At 31.3% G+C, this 22,016-nt stretch overlaps 2 protein-coding genes across 2 annotated transcripts; one reads left to right on the plus strand and one right to left on the minus strand.

Moving 5' to 3' along the window:
• Positions 1-302: 302 nt before the first annotated feature.
• LOC101494177 (protein PHOSPHATE-INDUCED 1-like) lies at positions 303-1,613 on the plus strand. The gene has a single exon (XM_004500582.4). The coding sequence runs from the start codon at positions 455-457 to the stop codon at positions 1,403-1,405; it is 951 nt and encodes a 316-aa protein (XP_004500639.1). The 5' UTR covers positions 303-454; the 3' UTR covers positions 1,406-1,613.
• Positions 1,614-6,358: 4,745 nt separating this feature from the next.
• LOC101505228 (uncharacterized) lies at positions 6,359-8,339 on the minus strand. The gene is made up of 6 exons (XM_004500613.4): positions 7,849-8,339; positions 7,683-7,760; positions 7,335-7,402; positions 7,143-7,211; positions 6,989-7,066; positions 6,359-6,906 (listed from the first exon to the last, which is right to left on the minus strand). Exons 1-6 carry the CDS (start codon positions 7,925-7,927, stop codon positions 6,739-6,741), a joined length of 540 nt encoding a protein of 179 aa, XP_004500670.1. The 5' UTR covers positions 7,928-8,339; the 3' UTR covers positions 6,359-6,738.
• Between the last annotated feature and the right edge of the window lie 13,677 nt (positions 8,340-22,016).

Genomic DNA, 22,016 nt, shown 5'->3' on the forward strand with positions numbered 1-22,016 from the left:
GCTTCTCACGCCTCACCAAAAAACACATTAGAATCTCGCGCGTGGACTACACACGAAATATTTTAACGTGGGAGTAATAAAAAAACAGTACCGTTTGAAGGGTCCCTCTTAGCTTGCTTACTGGACAAGCCGTGGCTCGTAAATGCCAGAGGGGCTAACCACTTCCCACACATAAAAGTCACTCTTTAATTACTCTCTTTATCTCTTTCTCGCCAAGTTTCAGCGTTCCACAGTTAAAACACATTTTCTTTTATTTAATTTGAAAAAATAAAAAATCCCCTAATTTTAAAACCCCACCTGGTCTACCACCTATATATACCTCTCTTCACAACTCACTAATTCACAACACAAATTTAGAATACTTATCTCAGTTTCTTCTTTTATTTCATTCATCTAAAAAAATCCATCGAATTCTCTTCTTTGGTTTTTTCTTTTCTAGTCTCAAATTTTAAAAATGGTTTCTCAATGTTTTCTCCAAATCTTTCTTCTTATGATCACTATTTTTCAGATTTCTTCAGCTGCTAGAAATCTGAACGAGCTGGTTCAAGATCAGTCTCAGCTACTTCACTACCACAACGGTCCATTGCTATACGGCAAAATCTCCGTGAATCTAATTTGGTATGGCAACTTCAAACCATCTCAGAAAGCCATCATAACCGATTTCTTCACCTCAATCTCTTCTCCAATTTCACAAACAAACCAACCTTCCGTTTCCGCGTGGTGGAAAACCACAGAGAAATACTACCACTTAACCTCAAACAAAAAATCTACTCGCCTTTCACTTTCATTGAGTAAACAAATTCTCGACGAGAATTACTCATTAGGAAAATCACTGACGAACAAAAACCTAATCGAATTAGCTTCCAAAGGTGACCAAAGAGACTCCATCAACGTTGTTCTAACTTCCGCTGACGTGGCAGTTGAGCGCTTCTGTATGGACCGATGTGGGTCTCACGGTTCCGCTTCATCTTCAGCGAAACCTGTTAAGGGTAAAAATGTAAAATTCGCTTACATTTGGGTTGGTAATTCAGAAACTCAATGTCCAGGTCAATGCGCGTGGCCATTTCACCAACCTATTTATGGGCCACAAAGTCCACCTTTGGTTGCTCCAAACAACGATGTGGGACTTGATGGAATGGTTATTAATTTAGCCGGTCTTTTGGCTGGAACCGCAACAAACCCTTTTGGAAATGGGTATTTTCAGGGTCCAGCTGAAGCTCCTCTCGAAGCTGCTTCGGCTTGTCCTGGTGTTTATGGTAAAGGTGCTTATCCTGGTTATGCTGGTGATTTGCTTGTTGATTCTACTACTGGTGCTAGCTACAACGCACATGGTGATAATGGGAGAAAGTATCTTCTTCCTGCTTTGTACGATCCTTCTACATCTTCTTGCTCAACACTTGTGTGAAGGGTTAATTTGTCATTCCATCGTTTTCCTGCCACCGCTTCTACTAGTGATAAATTAGTAACACGGGATTATGTAGGATGCTGTACAAATAAGCATTATGTAGGATTAATTCATTTATTTTTTTATATCTTTAAATTTTGGGATTAATGTTGAAGAAGCAAATGTACTTTGGTTTGCTTTGAAATATATATTAGTATTATTATTGGTATGTTTTTGAAACGTGTTTTTAATTTCAATTGCAATTCATGTTCAATTGTGTGGGCTATGTTAATAATCCATGTCAATTACATGATGAATAATTAAAGGCGGAAGCGTACTTGTGGGAATTGCCATTAATGAAATCATGGGATGATGATGATAGAGCCAATGGATTGGGTGATCTTCCTCAGCAAAACACACTGAAGACATTGCTCTCTTGATGGGGATAGAGAGAACCAGAGAGTTTTCTCCTTTAGGGTTTTGAAACTGAATAGTCTTGTTGTGTTTGCCTTGGGGACCATTACCCCTATATATAACTATTATTAGTTATATCCCAAATTGCAGTATTTCCAATTCAGCCCCTCATTAAATTAGAAACTGTCTGGTATCTACACTATTAATTTTCATAACTATTATGCTCTTTAGCCATAAGCTATTATATATTATTTGACCTCTAGTTTATTGGCTAATTATATAATGACCCTAACACACTTTATTAATTAATTACATATGTGACCCATAAATCTTACAATCTCCCACTGGTCACACATGTATCCTTAGGAATGTGTTAGACTTTATGACGTCAAAAATGTCATTATAATTACCTTGAGTATAATCCAAATTGTCCCGTCCATTAATCATATCAGCACATGAAACCAAAGAGGCTTTCGTCATAATAAGCATAACTAAACCCATCAATGATCACCCGTACTTACACAACTAAATGACATAGACCCATTATGAAAAGTGTAGCATGAAAATTACATGAAATTGGTCAATGCATGTCAATTTTCAACTGGTCCTACTTTATCGAATGAGATCATACCATAACTTAAATGTACAAAGTAACCAAAAAACTGAATACCTTAAACTTTATTTCTGATCAGAAAGTCCAAATACAATGTTTTTGTGCTTTACAATTAAACATAGAACATGAATTACATAATGGACGAAACTCCCACTAAAATCAAGATTCCTCAAACTGTAGCACACCCATGTGAGCAGTATGCTCATGAAAGACCTTGGGTGGTAGACCTTTAGTGAGTGGATCCGCAATCATGGAGTTTGTCCTTAAGTGTTCTATGGATATCTGTCCACTTTGTACCTTCTCTTTAACAACTAGGAACTTAATGTCAATGTGCTTTGACTTGGTTGAGCTCCTATTATTGTTAGAATACAGGACTGCTGATCTATTGTCACAATACAACTTGAGTGGTCTTTCAATCCCTTCAACTATTTGCAGCCCCGTGACAAAATTTCTCAGCCAAATGCCCTGGTCAGATGCCTCATGAATTGCTACGAATTCTGCTGCCATGGTTGATGAAGCAGTAAGACCTTGCTTGGCACTACGCCAAGAAACTGCTCCACCAGCTAACAGAAAGACATAGCCTGAAGTTGATCTTAAGCTGTCTTGGCATCCCGCAAAATCCGAGTCAGAGTACCCAGTGATCTCTAACTGGTCTGACCTCCTATATGTGAGCATGTAGTTTCTTGTTCTCTTCAAATATCTCATGACCCTCTTGGCTGCTTTCCAATGGTCAAGACCTGGATTGCTTAAATATCTGCCTAAAATCCCTACTATGAACGCTATGTCTGGACGCGTACATACTTGGGCATACATAAGACTCCCTACAGCTGAAGCATAAGGGATCTTTTGCATTTCTTGAATTTCCAAACTTCCCTTAGGGCACTGTTTGAGACTAAACTTGTCTCCCTTAGCAACTGGGGTGTCCCCTGGTTTGCAATCCTGTAACCCAAACCTTTTGAGAACCTTATCGATATAGCTCTTTTGTGACAATCCAAGAATACCTCGAGATCTGTCTCGGTGTATCTGAATTCCTAATACAAAAGAGGCGTCACCAAGATCTTTCATCTCAAAATGCTTTGATAGAAATTTCTTAGTTTCGTGCAACATGCCTATATCGTTAGTGGCAAGCAGTATGTCATCAACATACAAGACCAGGAAAATATGTCTGCTCCCACTGAACTTATGATACACACAATCATCAACTGTATTCATCTCAAAACCAAATGAGAGAATTACTTGATGAAATTTATGGTACCATTGACGAGAAGCTTGTTTTAGCCCATAAATGGATTTTCTTAGTTTGCACACCATATTCTTTGGGTCTCCCAACACAAAGTTTTCTGGCTGCACCATATAGATCGTCTCATCAATGTCGCCATTGAGAAAAGCTGTTTTTACATCCATTTGATGAAGCTCCAAATTAAAGTGAGCAACAAGAGCCATGATTATTCTTAAAGAGTCCTTCGATGAAACCGGAGAGAAAGTCTCTTTATAATCAATCCCTTCCTTTTGAGTATAACCCTTAGCTACAAGACGTGCCTTATATCTCTCCACATTACCATTGGAATCCCGCTTGGTTTTAAAAATCCATTTGCAACCAATGGGTTTCTTTCCTTCAGGTAATGGGATAAGTTCCCAAACTGAATTGTCTTGCATAGACTTGTACTCCTCATTCATTGCTTCGATCCACTTATCTGAACGAGAATCTTGCATGGCTTGATGAAAGTTGACTGGGTCGTCTTCCGTCATGCCAACATTTTCCTCTACCTCATTGATAAATACTACATAATCATCCGAAATAGCATTTTTCCTTTCTCTAGTGGATCTCCGCAATGGAGCTGGCTCTTGAGGCACTTGTTCTTGAGGATCTTGAATTTGATCTGGATTTTGTTCTTCCTGAACAACCAGATCATCTTGAGTTTGTTCAATAATGGGAAAGTCAATTGGTGGAAGAATCAGTTCTGGAATTGTTACCGATTCTTCCTCAAAGACAAAATCTTTAACCTTAATCTTCCCCCCAAACTCAATATCCTCAAAGAACGTTGCCGTTCCCGTCTCAAAAATTGTTCTCAAATTAGGATCATAAAATTTATAGCCCCTTGATTTTTCTGAGTACCCTATAAAATAGCTGCTAATTGTTCGGGGTTCAAATTTCTTTTCATTCGGCCTATAAGGCCTTGCCTCAGCTGGACATCCCCAAACATGAAGGTGCTTCAGACTAGGCTTACGCCCAATCCAAAGCTCATAAGGTGTTTTAGCCGCTGCCTTAGTTGGTACTCTATTAAGAATGTATGCTGCTGTTTTTAATGCCTCTCCCCAGAGTGACTCTGGCAAGGTGGAATGACAAATCATACTCCTTACCATATCCTTAAGAGTCCTGTTTCGTCTTTCAGCTACACCATTCATGCTGGGTGACCCCGGCATAGTGTATTGTGGGACGATTCCACATTCCTCTAGGTATTTGGCAAATGGTCCCGGACGTTGTTCACCTGAACCGTCATATCTGCCGTAGTATTCACCACCACGATCAGATTTGACCTTTTTAATTCTTTTATTAAGTTGATTCTCAACTTCTGCCTTAAAGGATTTGAACACGTCTATTGATTGGGACTTTTCGTGAATTAGGTAAAGGTAGGCATATCTAGAATAATCGTCTATGAATGATATAAAATATTGTTGACCATTCCAAGAAGGAGTTGGAAATGGCCCACAGATGTCCGTATGTATCAATTCTAAGACGTCTGTAGCTCTATATGCGCCTAATTTCTTATCTTTAGTCTGTTTTCCTTTAATGCATGCTACACAAACGTTAAAGTCTGTGAAGTCAATGGAATCTAAAATTCCATCTGACACAAGTCGTTCAACTCTATTTTTAGAGATGTGACCTAGACGCTTGTGCCAAAGCACCCCTGAATTGAAATTGTCAATTTTCCGCTTAGTACCACGTGATTCCACATTCAAGGTTTCATTATAGTTAGCCACAGTTTCCAACAAATAAAGATTATCATAACCAGAAAGTAAACCGGTTCCAACAACATTCGAATTTAAAGACAAAGTAAATTCTTTATTCCCGAATGAACAATAATATCCTGATTTGTCCAAATAAGAAATAGAGATCAAATTCCGTCTAAATGACGGTACAACAAAAGTGTCTTTTAAATCCAAATAATGACCGGAACTTAATAATAATCTAAATTTTCCTATGGCTTCAACTTCTACCTTCTTCCCATCTCCTACATAGATCCATCTTTCAGTATCACTAGGCTTTCGGAAGTTCAGGCAACCCTGCATTGAAACACTGATGTTAGTAGTTGCACCAGAGTCTAACCACCAAGTGTTTCTAGGTACTGAAGCTAAATTAACCTCAGAACAGACCAAAGACAGAATCATACCTTTCTTAACACGCCAAGCGTGATATTTGGCACAATCCTTCTTCACGTGTCCAGAACTCCTGCAGAAGAAGCAGTTGTTATCCTTAGTCTGCTTCTTTTGTTCTGGACCCTTAGCAGCAGCTTTGTTCTTGGGCTCCTCAATTCTTTTCCTTTTGCCCTTGTCTTTAGAGATGCTAGTAAAGTGAGCACTTTCAGTCCTATCTTGCTTCAGCCTGTCCTCTTCTTGCACACATAATGAAATGAGCTCATTAAGAGTCCATTTCTCCTTTTGACAATTATAAGTCACCTTAAACTGACTGAATTGCGAAGGAAGAGACAGCAATACTAAATGAATGAGTAAGTCATCTGACAACTCAAGCTTTAGACCTTTAAGCTTAGAAGCAATGTTGGACATCATCATAATGTGCTCTCTTATATTTCCCTTGCCTTGATACTTCATGGAAATTAAATTCTGAAGCAAAGAACTTGTTTCAGCCTTATCACTTTTTACAAAGCGTTTTTCCATCTCAACAACCTATCAATTTTCTAAGTTTTGAAACAAATCAAGTGATTGGCAGAAAAGACCATAAAATCTACAGGACAGATGAGATAGCTTATTGGGAGTCTATTCTGTCAGTCAAATTTCATCAAATTGAACCAATTGCGTGTGTTCGTAAATATAAAATAAGCTAAATCTCTAGAGGGGGACAAATTTATGCTATGGAAGAACAATGTGCTGGAAATTGACAGTAGAACATTATATGTTTTTTTAAAACTGTAATTTAATTACTATTTAACCTCAGTACCATACAATTTTAGTTATTTCAAATTTCCAGTAAATAACTATAAGGGTTGTACCGATATTTAAACCATAAGGCTAAACCATCCCATTTTCGTCCCCTATTGGCTATTGACCATTAATCATCCAAATAAAGAACACACAACGTTTCTCCATTCTAATTCAATATCTCGCAAACTCCAATTATAGCCAGAGAAGCAAATGATAGGATATCTTTAACAAGACCTACCAAGTTTTTCTTTGATTCTTGAGAGGTGGTGGGTGATTTTAACCTAGCAAACAACTCCTGGATAAATGTATTGTCGTCCTTCAACATAGCAATAACCTAGAAAAAAAATAGAGCAGTCAACAATAAATGCAACACTATATTAAATGATTATTCTCTCTCTCTGATAATCAAAACTTACAAAGGCATTGTTAGCATGTATTATAGAGGTAATGGTTGCAGAAGTAGTGTCATCTAAGACTCTGGCCAAAACAACATCCTGGAAAGTGAGAAAAAAAGGTAAGTTCACATTGAAGAACCAGGGTCAGCAGAAGAAGTCTTAAAAGGAGCCAAACCTTCAAATAACCAACTCTATATGTCTGATGTATCTTCGCTAGTGCAATGGGATCTTTTATAGGTATGGCCTACAACAGAAAATAGACAATATACTATCGAGGTAAAAAATTCTGACAAAAATTATGACGCATTGTCAAAGCTACCCAGCACCTTGCAGCTCTCTAAAAATGAAAGATGGGTCGAAAAAATACCTCCTTAAAAACAACATGGTCCTTTAAGAATTCACGATGATGCTGAACACAAGTAATTTCCGGATCATCTGCATATTGCTAAAACAAGTGGTTCAGCAATCAAAAGTAGTAGAGGAAAAGAATGAAGGCATCAAAATGAAACCATCTAAATCAATGATACCTCCTAAACTGAACCCACTATTAGCAAGTAAGGAATGCTATACCACAATCAAGATATCAAAACAATTTAAATTTAAAACTAAAAACTGATAGAGAAAAGAAATATATTATTATGGAATATGGAGTAATCACTGAATGAGAAGAACTCGTCAGTCGATTGGGAAATTAATTTCTGAAGAATGCACTTACACTCAAGGGCACCGATGATGTCCACTATAAACTCTTCCTTAAAAATCCTCTCAAGAATTGGTGGACTATTGAGTAAAACTGCAAGATTACATGTCGCAGAAATAAATAAATACAAAAATGACCAAATAGGGATCCAAATAAAAATGATCTAAAAATGAATACTGACTGATCCCTTTGACGATTTTGAAAATCATGTGAAGGCCGTCCATGTTTTCCAAGTCTTCACACACCCTAAATAGCCCCATCAGCTTCCGAATAAATTCTTGCTACATTATAAACACAAATTAAAAAGGATGGATATCATATACAAAAAGAGAAAAGATCGAGTAAACACAATCTATTTGGCACTCTGCCAGATGATTGATGTGATATGTAGGCTTCCAAATATAAAAGGGAAAAGAAAACACAGCACTACTTCATCCATATTTATTTGTAGAGAAGATTTTCTAACAAAATTAACTTATGAAAAAAAAAATCAATAATTCTTGAGTCCAGTGTTATCAAATGGTGGCCATGGCGGAAAGCAGGATTTCAACAATCCACCATGGTCATTTTACACGTGATGGCGGCTATGGCGGCCAAAAATAGCGGATTTTGCCTCCACCATCGACAACAGTATGAACTTAAATGTTAACAAATCTTTCCATCATTACCACAAAAGGGACAGGTTACAATAAATATATATATATATATATATATATATATATATATATATATATATATATAAAAGAATAAAAATATCTTAAATAGCCCATATAATAATATTGTCTAACAAAAAGACAACTATACCTTGCTCTTTAAGCCTCCAATTCTTTGTAGCTATTTAGGCCACAAATTTATGCTCCAATTTAATTTAATTTTCTTTTAACTTCAACGAATAAAATTTAATTTAATTTTTTTTAACTTCAACAATAAAATTTAATTTTAGATTCAGAATAAATTAAAATAAAATCTTATACATGCATGACTGTGTGTACCTGCATATATTCATGCCATGTTTCGTGTTTGGATTAGGGGTATCTTTGCGGCTAAGGATAATAGTCATTCACTACTCTACCCTTTGATATAAAAACTATATTCATATTTATTTATATGTATGTAGATATATGCATGTCAACTTTTAAATAAAAAAAAAATTAACTATGTAAAAAATTTATTTTTGTTGCTATAATTATTTAGAATTTTTTTCATTTTTTGTCAACAAAAAAAATTAACACATACAAATATTAATATACGTTAACACATAAATAAAATATATCACAAAATTTTATCATAAAAAATATTAATACATTAACATATAATAATTTTATCAATTTAGTGACAAATATAGATATTCACTAATATTGATATTAATGCATCCGTCTTCTTGTATCCAATTAACAAGTATTATTTTTTTAATAATATTCATTAAACTATTGTGTCTGCGATTTTTATTTGCAAATAAATCTAGATATAATATTTTTCTGGGATCTCTTATAATTTGGATGATGGCACACATCAGTTTTTGGTATAAAGTTTGTTGTTGTATGAAACAAATAATCCTGATGTACAGCGGTGCAAGACAGGTGGACATGTTGGAAATGAATTTGTACGCGTATAGTATCTGGGAAAACAACATCGTCAAAAAGCCCTAAAACCCTACTCAAAATGTTATTAAAGTTAGTAAAGAAAATAAATACAAACAAAACCAGCTGGAACTTATTGCATAAGTTTCTCGTTGCGTGGCTTCTTTCAGAAGCTAGTTCACAATCACTTGTCTCTTTGTATATATATGCCAAACAGATAACTTACATGCATAGCTTATAGTATATAATATTTTTTCGCGAGTATATTAACATTTTTTTATATAGTACTACATACTTTAAATAATGTTTAAACTTGTAGTATATCATATTTTCATTTTTTTTAATAATCTTTATCTTAATTTAAAAAATTTAAATATATTTTTTTATATTTATTTATTAATTTCATCGTTAATTTTATCAAACACTTCAAATATAATATTGGTTAACTTAATCCGATATCAATTATAAGTTAGTTTATTTGTTTTTCATTATATATATATATATATTCATTATTTCTCTACATCAATTCTAACACTTTAATTTTTCTTTATTTTTTCCCTTCTATTATATCTATAACATCACTTTTCTATTTTTTTTTTAATCATCTTTAACTATATATTGAGTAGATGGGGGTTTTCGTAAAATAATTATACACTAGAGCATAAAATTAAGCGTACTCCGTGAAGCCGAAAACAGGAAAAAGAACATGAACATTACTACAGCCCATATATATTTTGAAACCAAAAAAAAAAAAAAAAAAAGAAATACAAGTAAAATATATATAAAAAAAAGGAGTTAAATTACGAGTTTAATTTTTATGCATCGATAAATTATAAATTTTTATATTGTTGACATATTATGAACAATCATACATGTAATTTTAGAATCAATGTATTTTTTGTTTTAATTTTTGAATAAATAAAATCAATTTTGAAGTTTCAAAATTGATTTTAGCGTGTTTGGTTGATATCAGATAGATTTGATTCTAATTTTAAAATAAAAATATAATTTTTATATAAAAATTTATTATTAAATTCATTTTTATTTAAATGTATCTAAACATAAATTATTTTACAAAATTAATTTAGTTATCACATAATTAAACATACATTTATTTACCGAAAAAAGACACACACTGCGTACATGAAGACTTAGTCTTGAGTGTGTTGTTAGCATTGTGGCCCTTTTCCGCATTTAGCTGGCCATACACTGTCCTGTTGTGATATTTATATTTTAAATAATGACATTGTTTATGAGCTATAATAGTATGACTTTAGATTACGACACTAGCAATAAATAATGCGGTGGAAATAGAAATACGAAAGCGCGCCACACAATCCAGTGGAATTACTAGAATTAACCGCAACGCGTTATGAAGCTGGCATCTCAGTCTCACTCAAGTCAACACTCCCTCTTAATTTGACTTCATCACTCACACTTCTTTTCAATTTGTATCTCCACAATTTCATTTACACATGCACATTTTGCTTCTGTTCCCTCTGTAATTACAAACAGTAATGTCTTCAACTTTTGAAATTCAGAAAGTTTCGAAATGCAAAACTTTCGAACATTGAAACTTTCGAAAATTCAACTTTCAGAAATTTAAAATTCAATGAAAGTTTTGAATTTTTAAAAATTAGTAATAAATTTAATTAATAATAAATTTAATTAGTAATAAATTTCAAAATTAGTAATCAATTAGTAATAAATTTCTATTCCTAATTTAAAAATTTAGTAATAAATTTTAAAAGAAAAAATTTAAAAATCGAAAGTTTCGAAGTTTTTGAAACTTTCGAAGAATATGTCTTTCAGAAGTTTCAAATTCATCGAAACTTTCGAAATTTTCTGAAATTTGAGTTTCGGAACTTTCAAATTCATCCAAAGTTCCGAAAGTTATAGCTTCAAAAGTTTCACATTCTTTCAAACTTTCAAATGTTTCTGGAAAAGTTCATTTCGAAACTTTCAGATTCATCAAAAGTTTCGAAATTTTGTATTTAATTATGTTAATTTACATTTTGAATGTTTTGAATTTAACTAAAGTTTCGAAATATAGAAGAAAAAAAACTCACTTTGAATAATTTCGAAAGTTTGAACCTTTTGAATATTCTAAAATTTTTGAAAAGTTTCGAATGTGGGAGTGGAAAAAGAGACCGGTAAATTTTTTTCTGTTATTTTATATAAAGTCACAAAGGGTAAGATAGTCAATATAAAAAATTGGGGGGTGTGAAGTAAAAACAGAAGGGTGCACGGTACATTTCTCTAACATTTTTCTTACCATAACGGAGCATTTGAAAACTAAAAGCCCAAACCAAATAATACGTCTGTCTGACCAGACCCGTTCTACAAGCAAAACTTTTTTTACTAAGCATTCTGCAAGCAAAACAAAAACCCATGGGAAGATTCGTGATCCTTATTCTCTTCATTATCACTTCCCAAAATCATTTCAAATGATGTTCACATTAACTTTCAGATGAATAAGTTGCATTCAGCTCTTTGGATCAGATGTAATTCAAGTGACCACAAAAATGTTGCACTGTTTTATCTGTATGTTTTCAATACTAACTTTATCACTCCTTTGATTTTCTCTTCAATTTCCAAACAATGTATGATAGTACTTGCATTTGACCACATTATCTCATTCAGTAAATAACAATGATCCAAACATAACACTTGTCCTCATAAATAAACTAAGAGAGTGTTTGCAATGATGAATTTTATATTGAATATAGTTTTTTAGCTTAATTTAAATTCTTCAATATGAATTATTATTTTTGGATGAAAATTTTGAATTATTTTTAAAGTCAAAGAATATTACCAGTTATTTTGTTAAAACTAAATTTATAATATATTCAAACTAAAGGAGAAATCTCTCACTACAACGAGATAATGTTGACTTCCCAAAAAAATATTATTTTTTAAATAAATATATTTTTATATTTACCTACCATAGTAATACTTTTTTAGCTTCCGCACATAAGTTTATTGGAAAAAATTAGTAAAAACAAGTAAGTCAAAATATTTTCACTTTATTGATAGACTTGTTAAGCTTACTTTGTCATTGTCAGACTTTACAAAGACAATATAGAAAACTCTTTGAGCGTTGAAAAATACATTGATAGTCAATTTATTATAAGACTAAGATTTATTTATGAATGAATTTGATTTCTTAAAACATCATCGAACTTAACTTTTTAATTTTTATGGTCAAATTTTATTTTTTTTATGGCTACTTTTTATATATAATAAATTTATTCTCGTATTGATTATGTTTAATATATTATATATTTTTTTTATCTGTCTCTCTCGTTAAAATTAAGCTAGCTTTGCCAATGGGTTTGAATGGAGTAATATTTTTTTCTTTTGAAGATTTAAAATTCTAAACAATTTAAAATGTCTCAATTATAATGATTTCATTTATAAATCTTGTTGTTTTGGTAGAACATTGCTTATTTAAAGTTGGATCTTTTAAAGACTTTTCAAATGTTGAGGTAAAAATGGATATTACAAATTTTGGCCAAAACTAAAAATTAGGAAAAAAATTGAAGTGTCATTTTATTTTATTTTGCCAATTTATAAGGATCAAATTGCAACATTTTTTTTAGAGAACAATTTGTTTTATGTTCTTATTCATTTTTAATTATTGTAAAATTAAAAAATTATTCATATTGAAATTGTTCTCGGGTATATGTCATTTTCTTCATAGGTTTTCTCTATTGGAGGTAGATGTGAGAACATGTCAGATCAGGCTTTGAAATATCATTTTCTTCATAGGTTTTCTCTATTGGAGGTAGAGGTGGGAACATGCCAGATCAGACTTTGAAAGACTTGAGTCTGACTTACGATTAATTTTTTAGGCCTAGGTCTAGTCTATGACCTATGATATACTTTTTTCCGGCCTGACCCGAAAGCATATTTAAAAATCTTATTCATATTAAAACATTTGAATGTTTATATTTTATATATATTTTTTTAAATAGGTTTAACTATGCCTTTATATAAAAGGAAAACTAATAAAATTATAATCAAATCTAACCAACTAATAACTAATAAGTCTGCACTCCAAAAACCTTCCAAGAAAAAAAAAACAAAATGAATTCATAATTAGACTCTATACACATATCAAGCTACGTGTTCTATCCATATCAATTTAAATGATACTCCACCCATACCACATAGAACGACTACTAAGTGATTGCCTAATTGAACGACTACTGAGTGATTGTCTAATTGAACGACTGTCGAATATGAAACGACTAGAGAATATGAAACGACTACCGAATATGGAACGACTACTGAGTGATTGCTTAATTGATAAACTTTAAAATATGAAATAATATTATTAATAAATAAAATAAAAAATAACATTAATAAATAATAGAATATATATATGCCTGCCTGTCAGGCATAATATGTTTTTTTATAAGCATGAGTCTGACCTATATAAATAAATAGGCTTTAAAAATAGACTGAACTTAGCTTTTTATTAAATAGGTCAGGTCAGACCATAAGTAGGCCAGGTCACAGGCCTTTGACAGACGGTCTAACCTATTCTCATCGCTAATTGGAGGTAATCTTATTTGAGACGTGGCGCACACAAAATTTGCCATCTCTTCTAGGGGATTCAAACCTGAGTTCACTAGGTTGTGGAAATGTATTATCTTCTACTAGACTCAAATTTGTTGATGAAATCTGGAAAATTTTATTTTGAATGCATCATGATTGTATAAAGTTGTTGAACATGATTCATTTTGTTTTGATATATGATAACGCATACAAAACAAATAGATATCGATTACAACTACTTGAAATTGTCGGTGTAACATCTATTGGTTTGAAATTTTCTGTTGCATTTGCTTACTTGGAACAAGAGCGACAAGATAACATCATCTGAGCATTTGAAAATGTAAGACAATTGTTCATATTTGAGAATTTCAAAAGTTATTGTGATAAATAAAGATCTTTTCATGATGAATGATGTTAGTGTTGTGTTTCCTACTTCAATCCATTTGCTATGTCGTTTTCATATTGAAAAAAATATTGGGGCAAGCGGCAAACAATATGTGAGAAAGGATAGATAAGATGAAGTAATAGATTTATGGAAAAAAATTGTATTTTTGACTAGTGTGGAGAAGTATGATCATCACTTGCAACACTTTGAGCTAGTGTGTGCCGATAATATTCTTTTTATTGATTATGTTAAAGATTCATAGTTGACACATTACTAAGAAACATTTGTTGTGGCTTGGACCAATATAGTGATGTATTTGGGAAACACAACGTCCAACATATATTTTTAAATTATGATTTGTTTTGTTTTAAAAAATATGATTTAATAATTTATGGGATTTGATTTAATTTGTGTTATTTAGCTTTATTTATACAGCTGAGTGTGCTAATTGGAGATTGAAAATCATGTTGCAAACTAGTAATGGGGACTTGTGTAAAAGTTGGGATCTTGTTTTGATGTTGAAGAACCAAATATGTACCATCAAATCGTCTTTTCAGAAAACCATCATCGATGTTGAGCATGAAGATAATTCACCATTTTATCAAAGTTTACATCACTGTTTATAAATGAAATATTTTAAGAAAATTGACAAACAATTAAAGAGGGTGAAGATTGTAGGTACTGACAAAACAAAATATGGTTACTCAATCAGTACAACTCATGGATTACCTTGTGCTTGTGAGTTAGCAAATTTGCAAATATCTGGTAATGTTATCCCTTTAGACAGCATTTATGTTTTCTGGAGAAAATTAAGCATTGAGAATGAGTTGGAGGATGAAGAATCTTTATCAGAATATAACTTTTCAGAAGAGTTGGAAACAATGAAAGCATACATGAAGAAACAAGATATTATTGGTCAAAGATTATTCAGGGTAAAAGTGCGAGAACTTGTATTTCCACATAAAACAACAATACGTGCACCACTTGATAAAGTGAAAACCAATGAAGGTAGTAAAAAGAGAAAATAATTTGATGTTCCTCGTGATCATTTATATTAGGAGTATATCGATGTCTCTCATAGATCTCAAAAGCAACCATCTCATGAATCTGCAAAGCAACCATCTCAACGTTCTGCAAATCAATCATCACAACATTTTGCAAGGAAATCATCTCAAGAATCTACAAAGCAACCATCTAAGATACATTTTCCTACTTTTATACATCAATAATTTGAGGACATAATAGATGTTGTCTCTTATGTAAAATATGGGTTTTGCACAGTTGCAACATTGTTAGGTTGGACCGAAGAGTTGCAGCATTGTTAGGTTGGACTGAAGACTAGAATATATATTTGAACATTTAATCATTTACTTATTATAATATATTATACAAAGTTGAATATATTTCCTTTTTGGTAACGAGTTAGAGTTGAACATGCGGATCAACTCAAAATAGAAATTCATAGATAACACAAAATATTTAAACAGAAATTCATTAAAATATAAATTCATTACACTAAATATTTATCATATATAACACAATCATATATAACACAATCATTAATCGTCGCTCAGGAAGATGCAAATTAACTCACTTAATATGTCATGAACTTCACCATATGGACTTACCAACTGTATTATCCTACGTAAAAACTCATATTCTTTATGATCTTGTGTCGATGATGGACCAACATGTACAGAAGATGATGGACCATGTGGATCATGTGCAGCAGTAGGTGGACTTGAAGGTGGAACATCAGTAGGTGGAGGGAGGATCAGATGATGTGAAACATTTACGTACCATGCATAGTAATCTGCAGTGACCTCTTCAAGAAACGTTGCTAGAGGATATAGCCTCCGAAAGGTCGTTATAGATGCTCTCATATTAGTTTGAAACTCTCAATCTATATTGTCTGGAACCCGATAAATATCACGTAGAATGCATTGAATCCGACCAAATTGTCGAAGACATCGCTCCGATCTATATGGAACTAAAACTCCACCGCAACGAAGGTATCTAAAGAACATCGAAATTGCTCCAAAGGGATGATTAGCTCGATCATCATCATATGATTTAAACAGTACATCCTCGAGCAACATAGCATCAATTCTCTGCCACTATGTTATCAGACCACCTTCAACAACGTGTTTTGTAGTCTACCTACATGCTCTTAGAAGATGCGCATGAACCGTTCTACTATCGCTCCGTTTACGAATGCTAGGAAAGTACTCGTAAATCCAACACTACACAAAAAATAAAGGATAAATTTAGTAAATTAAAAATACAATTTAATAAATAAATAATAGAACTTAATAAATAAATAAATAACACAACTTAAAATAAACCATATACATGTAATAGGGTCATTAACCTTCCAACTATCTAGTGTCATCAACAACTCCATCTTCTAGATTGTCATATAGGACTACTAATGCAGCGGTACCCCATGCATAGCCGCGACAACGATCTAAATCAACAAACAAACTAATGTATTTCGTCTGCACACGAGTATGTGTTTTTCGGCAAAAATAGTGTTTCAACTAAATGCAACATGTACGTTCTAGCAGCACACTCAAACATATTAGTTTGAATGAGACGTATATATAAATTATGCAACCACTGCAGTCTATATTGCACATATCTATTATAATTAATCTTAGCAAAGGCTTCCTCCTAGGTTGCACCTAACAACTCATGTGCATCGCTCACAACATTATTAGTGTTCATATTCACTAATGCATCAAAAAATCTACCTTGGGATGGGATGTGAAGAAAAGTGCCACATCGTCCAACATGATGGTCATCTCTCCAAATGAAAAATGAAACAAGTTGGTCTCTTTATGCCACCTTTCTACAAAGACATATAGATATCAGACCAACATCAACCATAGTCAAGTAAGCTGAAGACAAATGTAGCAGACCATATTCTCGAATCCAATATTGTACAACATCCAATACAGGAACTTTAGCAAAACAATTCAGCTTTAAACCATGTGTAATCACGAGCCACAATCCTACGAGTAAAGAACATATCAATAAATACTTATTCTTAATTAAAAAAAATTAATTAAATGTAATGAAAAATATACTAAATATAATAAATACTTATTCTTAATTAAAAAATTAATTAATTAAAATATACATCTCTTTTCCATATCATACGAGCCATATGCGGTTCATACTGTGTAAACATAGATGTCACTAATGGTCTTCTGAGAAATCCAGGGTGTTGATCTTGCTCATTGATGTTCTAGGCAACCTCATCAACATCCTGGCCAGCCTCATCAACTTCCTCATGCATCTACTCTTCTTCAGGCTATTTAGCATATTGCTCTATATGTGCAAGCTCAGGGACATCCTCTTGAACATCCTTGCCTCTAAAATGATGTCTACGACGATGCTGATAAGGTGGACAATTTGCTTCATTAAGTCATATGTGTGATGTTGTAGATGGAATTCTATCCGCTCCATCGCCCATATCACCTCCCATAATGCCTCTCGAAATAATGCAAATAATCATCCCAAATGCTCCTTTGGTTATAGGCACAACAAAATTTAGTTAACATAATTATTATATCAATAATTAAAAAAATAGAATAATATATAAATTTCAAAACTTTCAAAAGCATTGAAGGTATGTTAATTTCGAAAGTCTCTAGCAATGCCAAAGTTTCAAAAGTTTTGAGTAGGACTATTTGGAATATTTCGATCAATGCCAAAGTTTCAAAGGTGTCTGGAAGAGCTTCGAAGGTTTGAAATTTCTGAAATGTTCAATTTCGAAAATTTCAAAAATATGAAAATTCTGGGGAAAAAAAGTGTTTTGAAAGCTTCATATTGTTTGAAACCTTCGAAAATTTGAAAAAAATGTGTTCTGAAGATTTGAAATTATTCGAGTGGTAATTGTTGAGACAAACTCTATATTTAAAGTTTTGATGAAAATAAATAAAGGTTAATTAAGATAGTTAATTATGATTCTAAAATATTATGTTAATTTAACTTGTGCTTTTGAGTGAATTTAATTAAAGAACAAAATCAAGTAAAGCAAAGAAAAACAGCTCAAAACTGAAACAAGATCATTCCGGACAAAACGGAGAACGATCTCCAGATTCAAGATTGATCGTCACAGCATCTTGACCAATCAATCTCCACTAGTTTAACAAAGCATTTGCCTCTGAATTTTATACCAATATTATCAGTACATGGCAAGGAACAAATATGATTCATCCCAGTACGAGAAGGTTCTTAAATCATTAAAATAAAAGAACTCGAAACAGACCAGTTGAAATAGTTTGAAACCACTTTAATCAAACTGTCAAGAAATTTCGATCAACCTTGATATATGATAAGACATTACAAAGACATCCGGAAAGATCAAAACAGGAACTCCAGATTGATCATCAAATCTCCAGAAAGATCAAATTGACATATCAAGATTGATAATCAATTCCCGTTTTCTATAGAATTACAGCAGTACTGTTTACTTCTGCAATGGCTTATAATCTTTCTCCAAACTATTTTGGCTAGATTCAAGGATCCAAATCAAATATGTAGCATCAAAGATTAAGTGAGAAGCTTCAAAGACCCTTAAACTAGAAGACAAAACTGATTAAGCAAGGTTGTGACAGACTCAGTCAAATCGGTTTTAACTTATTCAAAGGCAGAATTATTTTTAGTCTCATATACTGATTTTGGTCAAAAGTAATAAAACACTCCCAACAGCTCTTTCTAACCGTTATTAATTTCTTCTAAAACGCCTATAAAAAGAATGCCAATATCCAGAAATTAAACAAGAAATTCAAGTGTTGTCAATTCCCATAATCATTCACATTCACATACTTGAAGTTCTCAATTTTCACAAAGAAGAAGCATTTCTAAATTCCAACATCATATTGCGTGATTACTACTGATTTCTTTGTAAAGAATCGAATCTCAAACAAGAGTTGAGAAATCTCAGATTCTATCAAAAAACAATCTTATTGTAAAAACTCAAACTATAAGAGTTATATTATAGTTTGTTTAGATTGTATTAAATCCTATCACAGGTAGATAGATGTTGCATTTACTTTTTGGGTAGAAAGTAATAGAGATTGAAATAGATCAAGGTTGATCTGAACTAGGTGCTGTAAAATCAAGAAGGTTCTTTGTTTTAAACACTTAGTAGAAAAACTCACAGTGTGAGGACTGGACGTAGCCCGAGTTGGGTGAAACGGGATATATATTTGTGTGGTATTCTCTATCTTATCTCTTTATTTATTAAGCTTGAATGATTAACTAAGATAAAACACAAACTTATTTTTTGTTTTGTAAGCTAACCAAGAATGTTATCCGTTTTATAATAAAAACCAAGAATGTTATCTGTTTTATAATAAAAACCAAGAACGTTCTCCGTTTTCTGTTTTCTTAACCAAGATCATTCTTGAGTTAAAACTTGAGTTTATTTCAGGAATTTTTAAAAAGATATATTTAAAATTCAAACCCCCATTCCTTGTAAATCGGCATTGCTAGTTCAATAATTACTTATGGGTATCGATGGTTTGAAAACTTCGAATGTTCTAGTGGTTCTTAATTATGGACTTCAAAGATTGAATACTTTCGAATATAAGGAGTGAAGAAAGAAATGGTAATTTTTTTTTTGAGGATTTTATATATAGTAAAAAGAACAAAACTGTATTTTTACATGGAATGGGAGTGAGAGGTTAAAGTTGGAGGTGTATGTTAGAAACCTCTTACTCTAGTCAATGCTCCACTTAATTTGATTTCACCGTTTCTTAAATTGAGTTTGTAGAATTAATTTTGAAAATTTTAATTTCAAATAAAAATGAGTTAATTATAAAGTAATTTATGTTTAAATATATTAAAGTAAAATTGATTTTTATCAATTATATTGTTCGGATCAGAATTGCTTCTAAATGTGTAATAATCAAAATGGTTTTAATAATTATATTTAAAACTAATTTTCATTATGTATTTAAGTAAAATGAATATTAAAGTATAAAGTTAAAATCTGATAAAAATATATAATGAACATATATTTATTTATTTTAGATGACAATTTAAATTTATGTTTAATGATTAAATTTAATATAATTAAATAAGATTTAAATATATATATATTTGTATAATTTTGTTAAATATAAGCTCATAAAAACTGTTTTTGGTCTATAATGGTTAATTTTTTAAAATAATTTATTTTTATTTTTTTCAAAATGTTATAAAATAAAAACATTTAAACTAACAAAAATTTAACCTCAATTAAAAAAAATTATGACATAATCTTGGTTTACTAATTTATTAAATATATTAGTACATTTATAAAACGTAATGAAGTGTAAAAAATTTAACCGAAAACAAACTTAAGGAAAGTAAAATAGGAGCAATCAAGAAAATGACAACAATTTACAAAATTCATTTAAGTTGCCCCAAAAGCTATTATTTGCAACTTCAAGTAAAATCAATTTTAAACACTTAAATTGATTTTTCAAAAAGAAAACCAAACAGTGTTAAAAAAGTGAATTCATTTTAGTACAAACAACAACATGCGTCTGATGGGTTTCACTGTGAAACCAAACAAATATAACACACACTTTTCTTTATTGCTACTTTTTTAAGTACAAATTATCATAAATTTTTATTTGCATATTGATATGTATAATATAATAATTTTGAAGTATATTATATTTTTCTTTATATTTGATTCTCTAGCTAGCTTTGCCAATGAATTTGAATGGTGTAATATAATTTTTGTTGAAGATTTAAAATTCTAAACAATTCAAATATTACATTAGTTTCATTTATAAATTTATTTATTCGTGTAGAACAATTACTTATTTAAAATTGGGTCATTTTCATACATTTCAAATGTTGAGGTAAAAATTGAGATTAAAATTTTCGGTCAAAACTAAAATTATAGAAAATTTTGAAGGTCAATTTTAATTTTTTTTTTACAATTTATAACGATCAAATTGCAAAATTTAATTTTTATTTTAAAAGAACAATTTGTTTTATGGTTATTCTTTTTTATTATTGTAAAATTTAAAAATTGTTTCTATTGAAATTGTTTTTCATTATATGTGCGAATTTTGTTCTTCATAAAAATTATATCGAATGCAATCTTATTTGATACGTGTCAAACACTAAATTTAAACATCTCTTCTAAGAGGATTCAAACCTCAATTAGTTGTAGAAATTTATTATGTTCTACCAAACTCACCTCTATTAATATTTGTCATATTTATTTTAGTCATTAATGTGATATTTATTTTGATCATGGTTATTAATAAGAGTTGTTATATTTAAAAGATTTACTTTGAAAGTTGTTGAACATTTTTTAAATCTAAATAAATTACAAATGAAGAATGATCAAACAATCCTTACTATGTCAACACAAAAAATATAAAAACATTAATATATTAACAAATAAAGAAAATATATAATAAAGTTTCATCATAAAAAATATTAATACATGATTCATAACACATTACAACATAATTTTATTAATATATATCACGTACAGATATCCGCAATTACATATAACATTACATTTGCTTCCATATTGATAGATTTATAGGTAGTCAATTCATTAATTTATAAGTAGTCAAAATATTTATTTTATATATATATATATGTCAAGCTATATGTTATGTGCTTATTATAGGTTTTATCTATATATATAGTTTTTTTTTTTCTATTTCAAAATGCAACTGCGAGACTCACTTCAACAAGCAATAAATGGACTTTTGTATATGAATATTCTTTTTTTAAAAAAAAATTCCCTAATTGTCCTACTTTAAAAATTATTTCCTTAAATGCGCTACTTTTATT

The sequence above is a fragment of the Cicer arietinum genome, chromosome 5, assembly GCF_000331145.2.
Source record: "Cicer arietinum cultivar CDC Frontier isolate Library 1 chromosome 5, Cicar.CDCFrontier_v2.0, whole genome shotgun sequence".
In the NCBI taxonomy this organism is placed as follows: Eukaryota; Viridiplantae; Streptophyta; class Magnoliopsida; order Fabales; family Fabaceae; genus Cicer; species Cicer arietinum.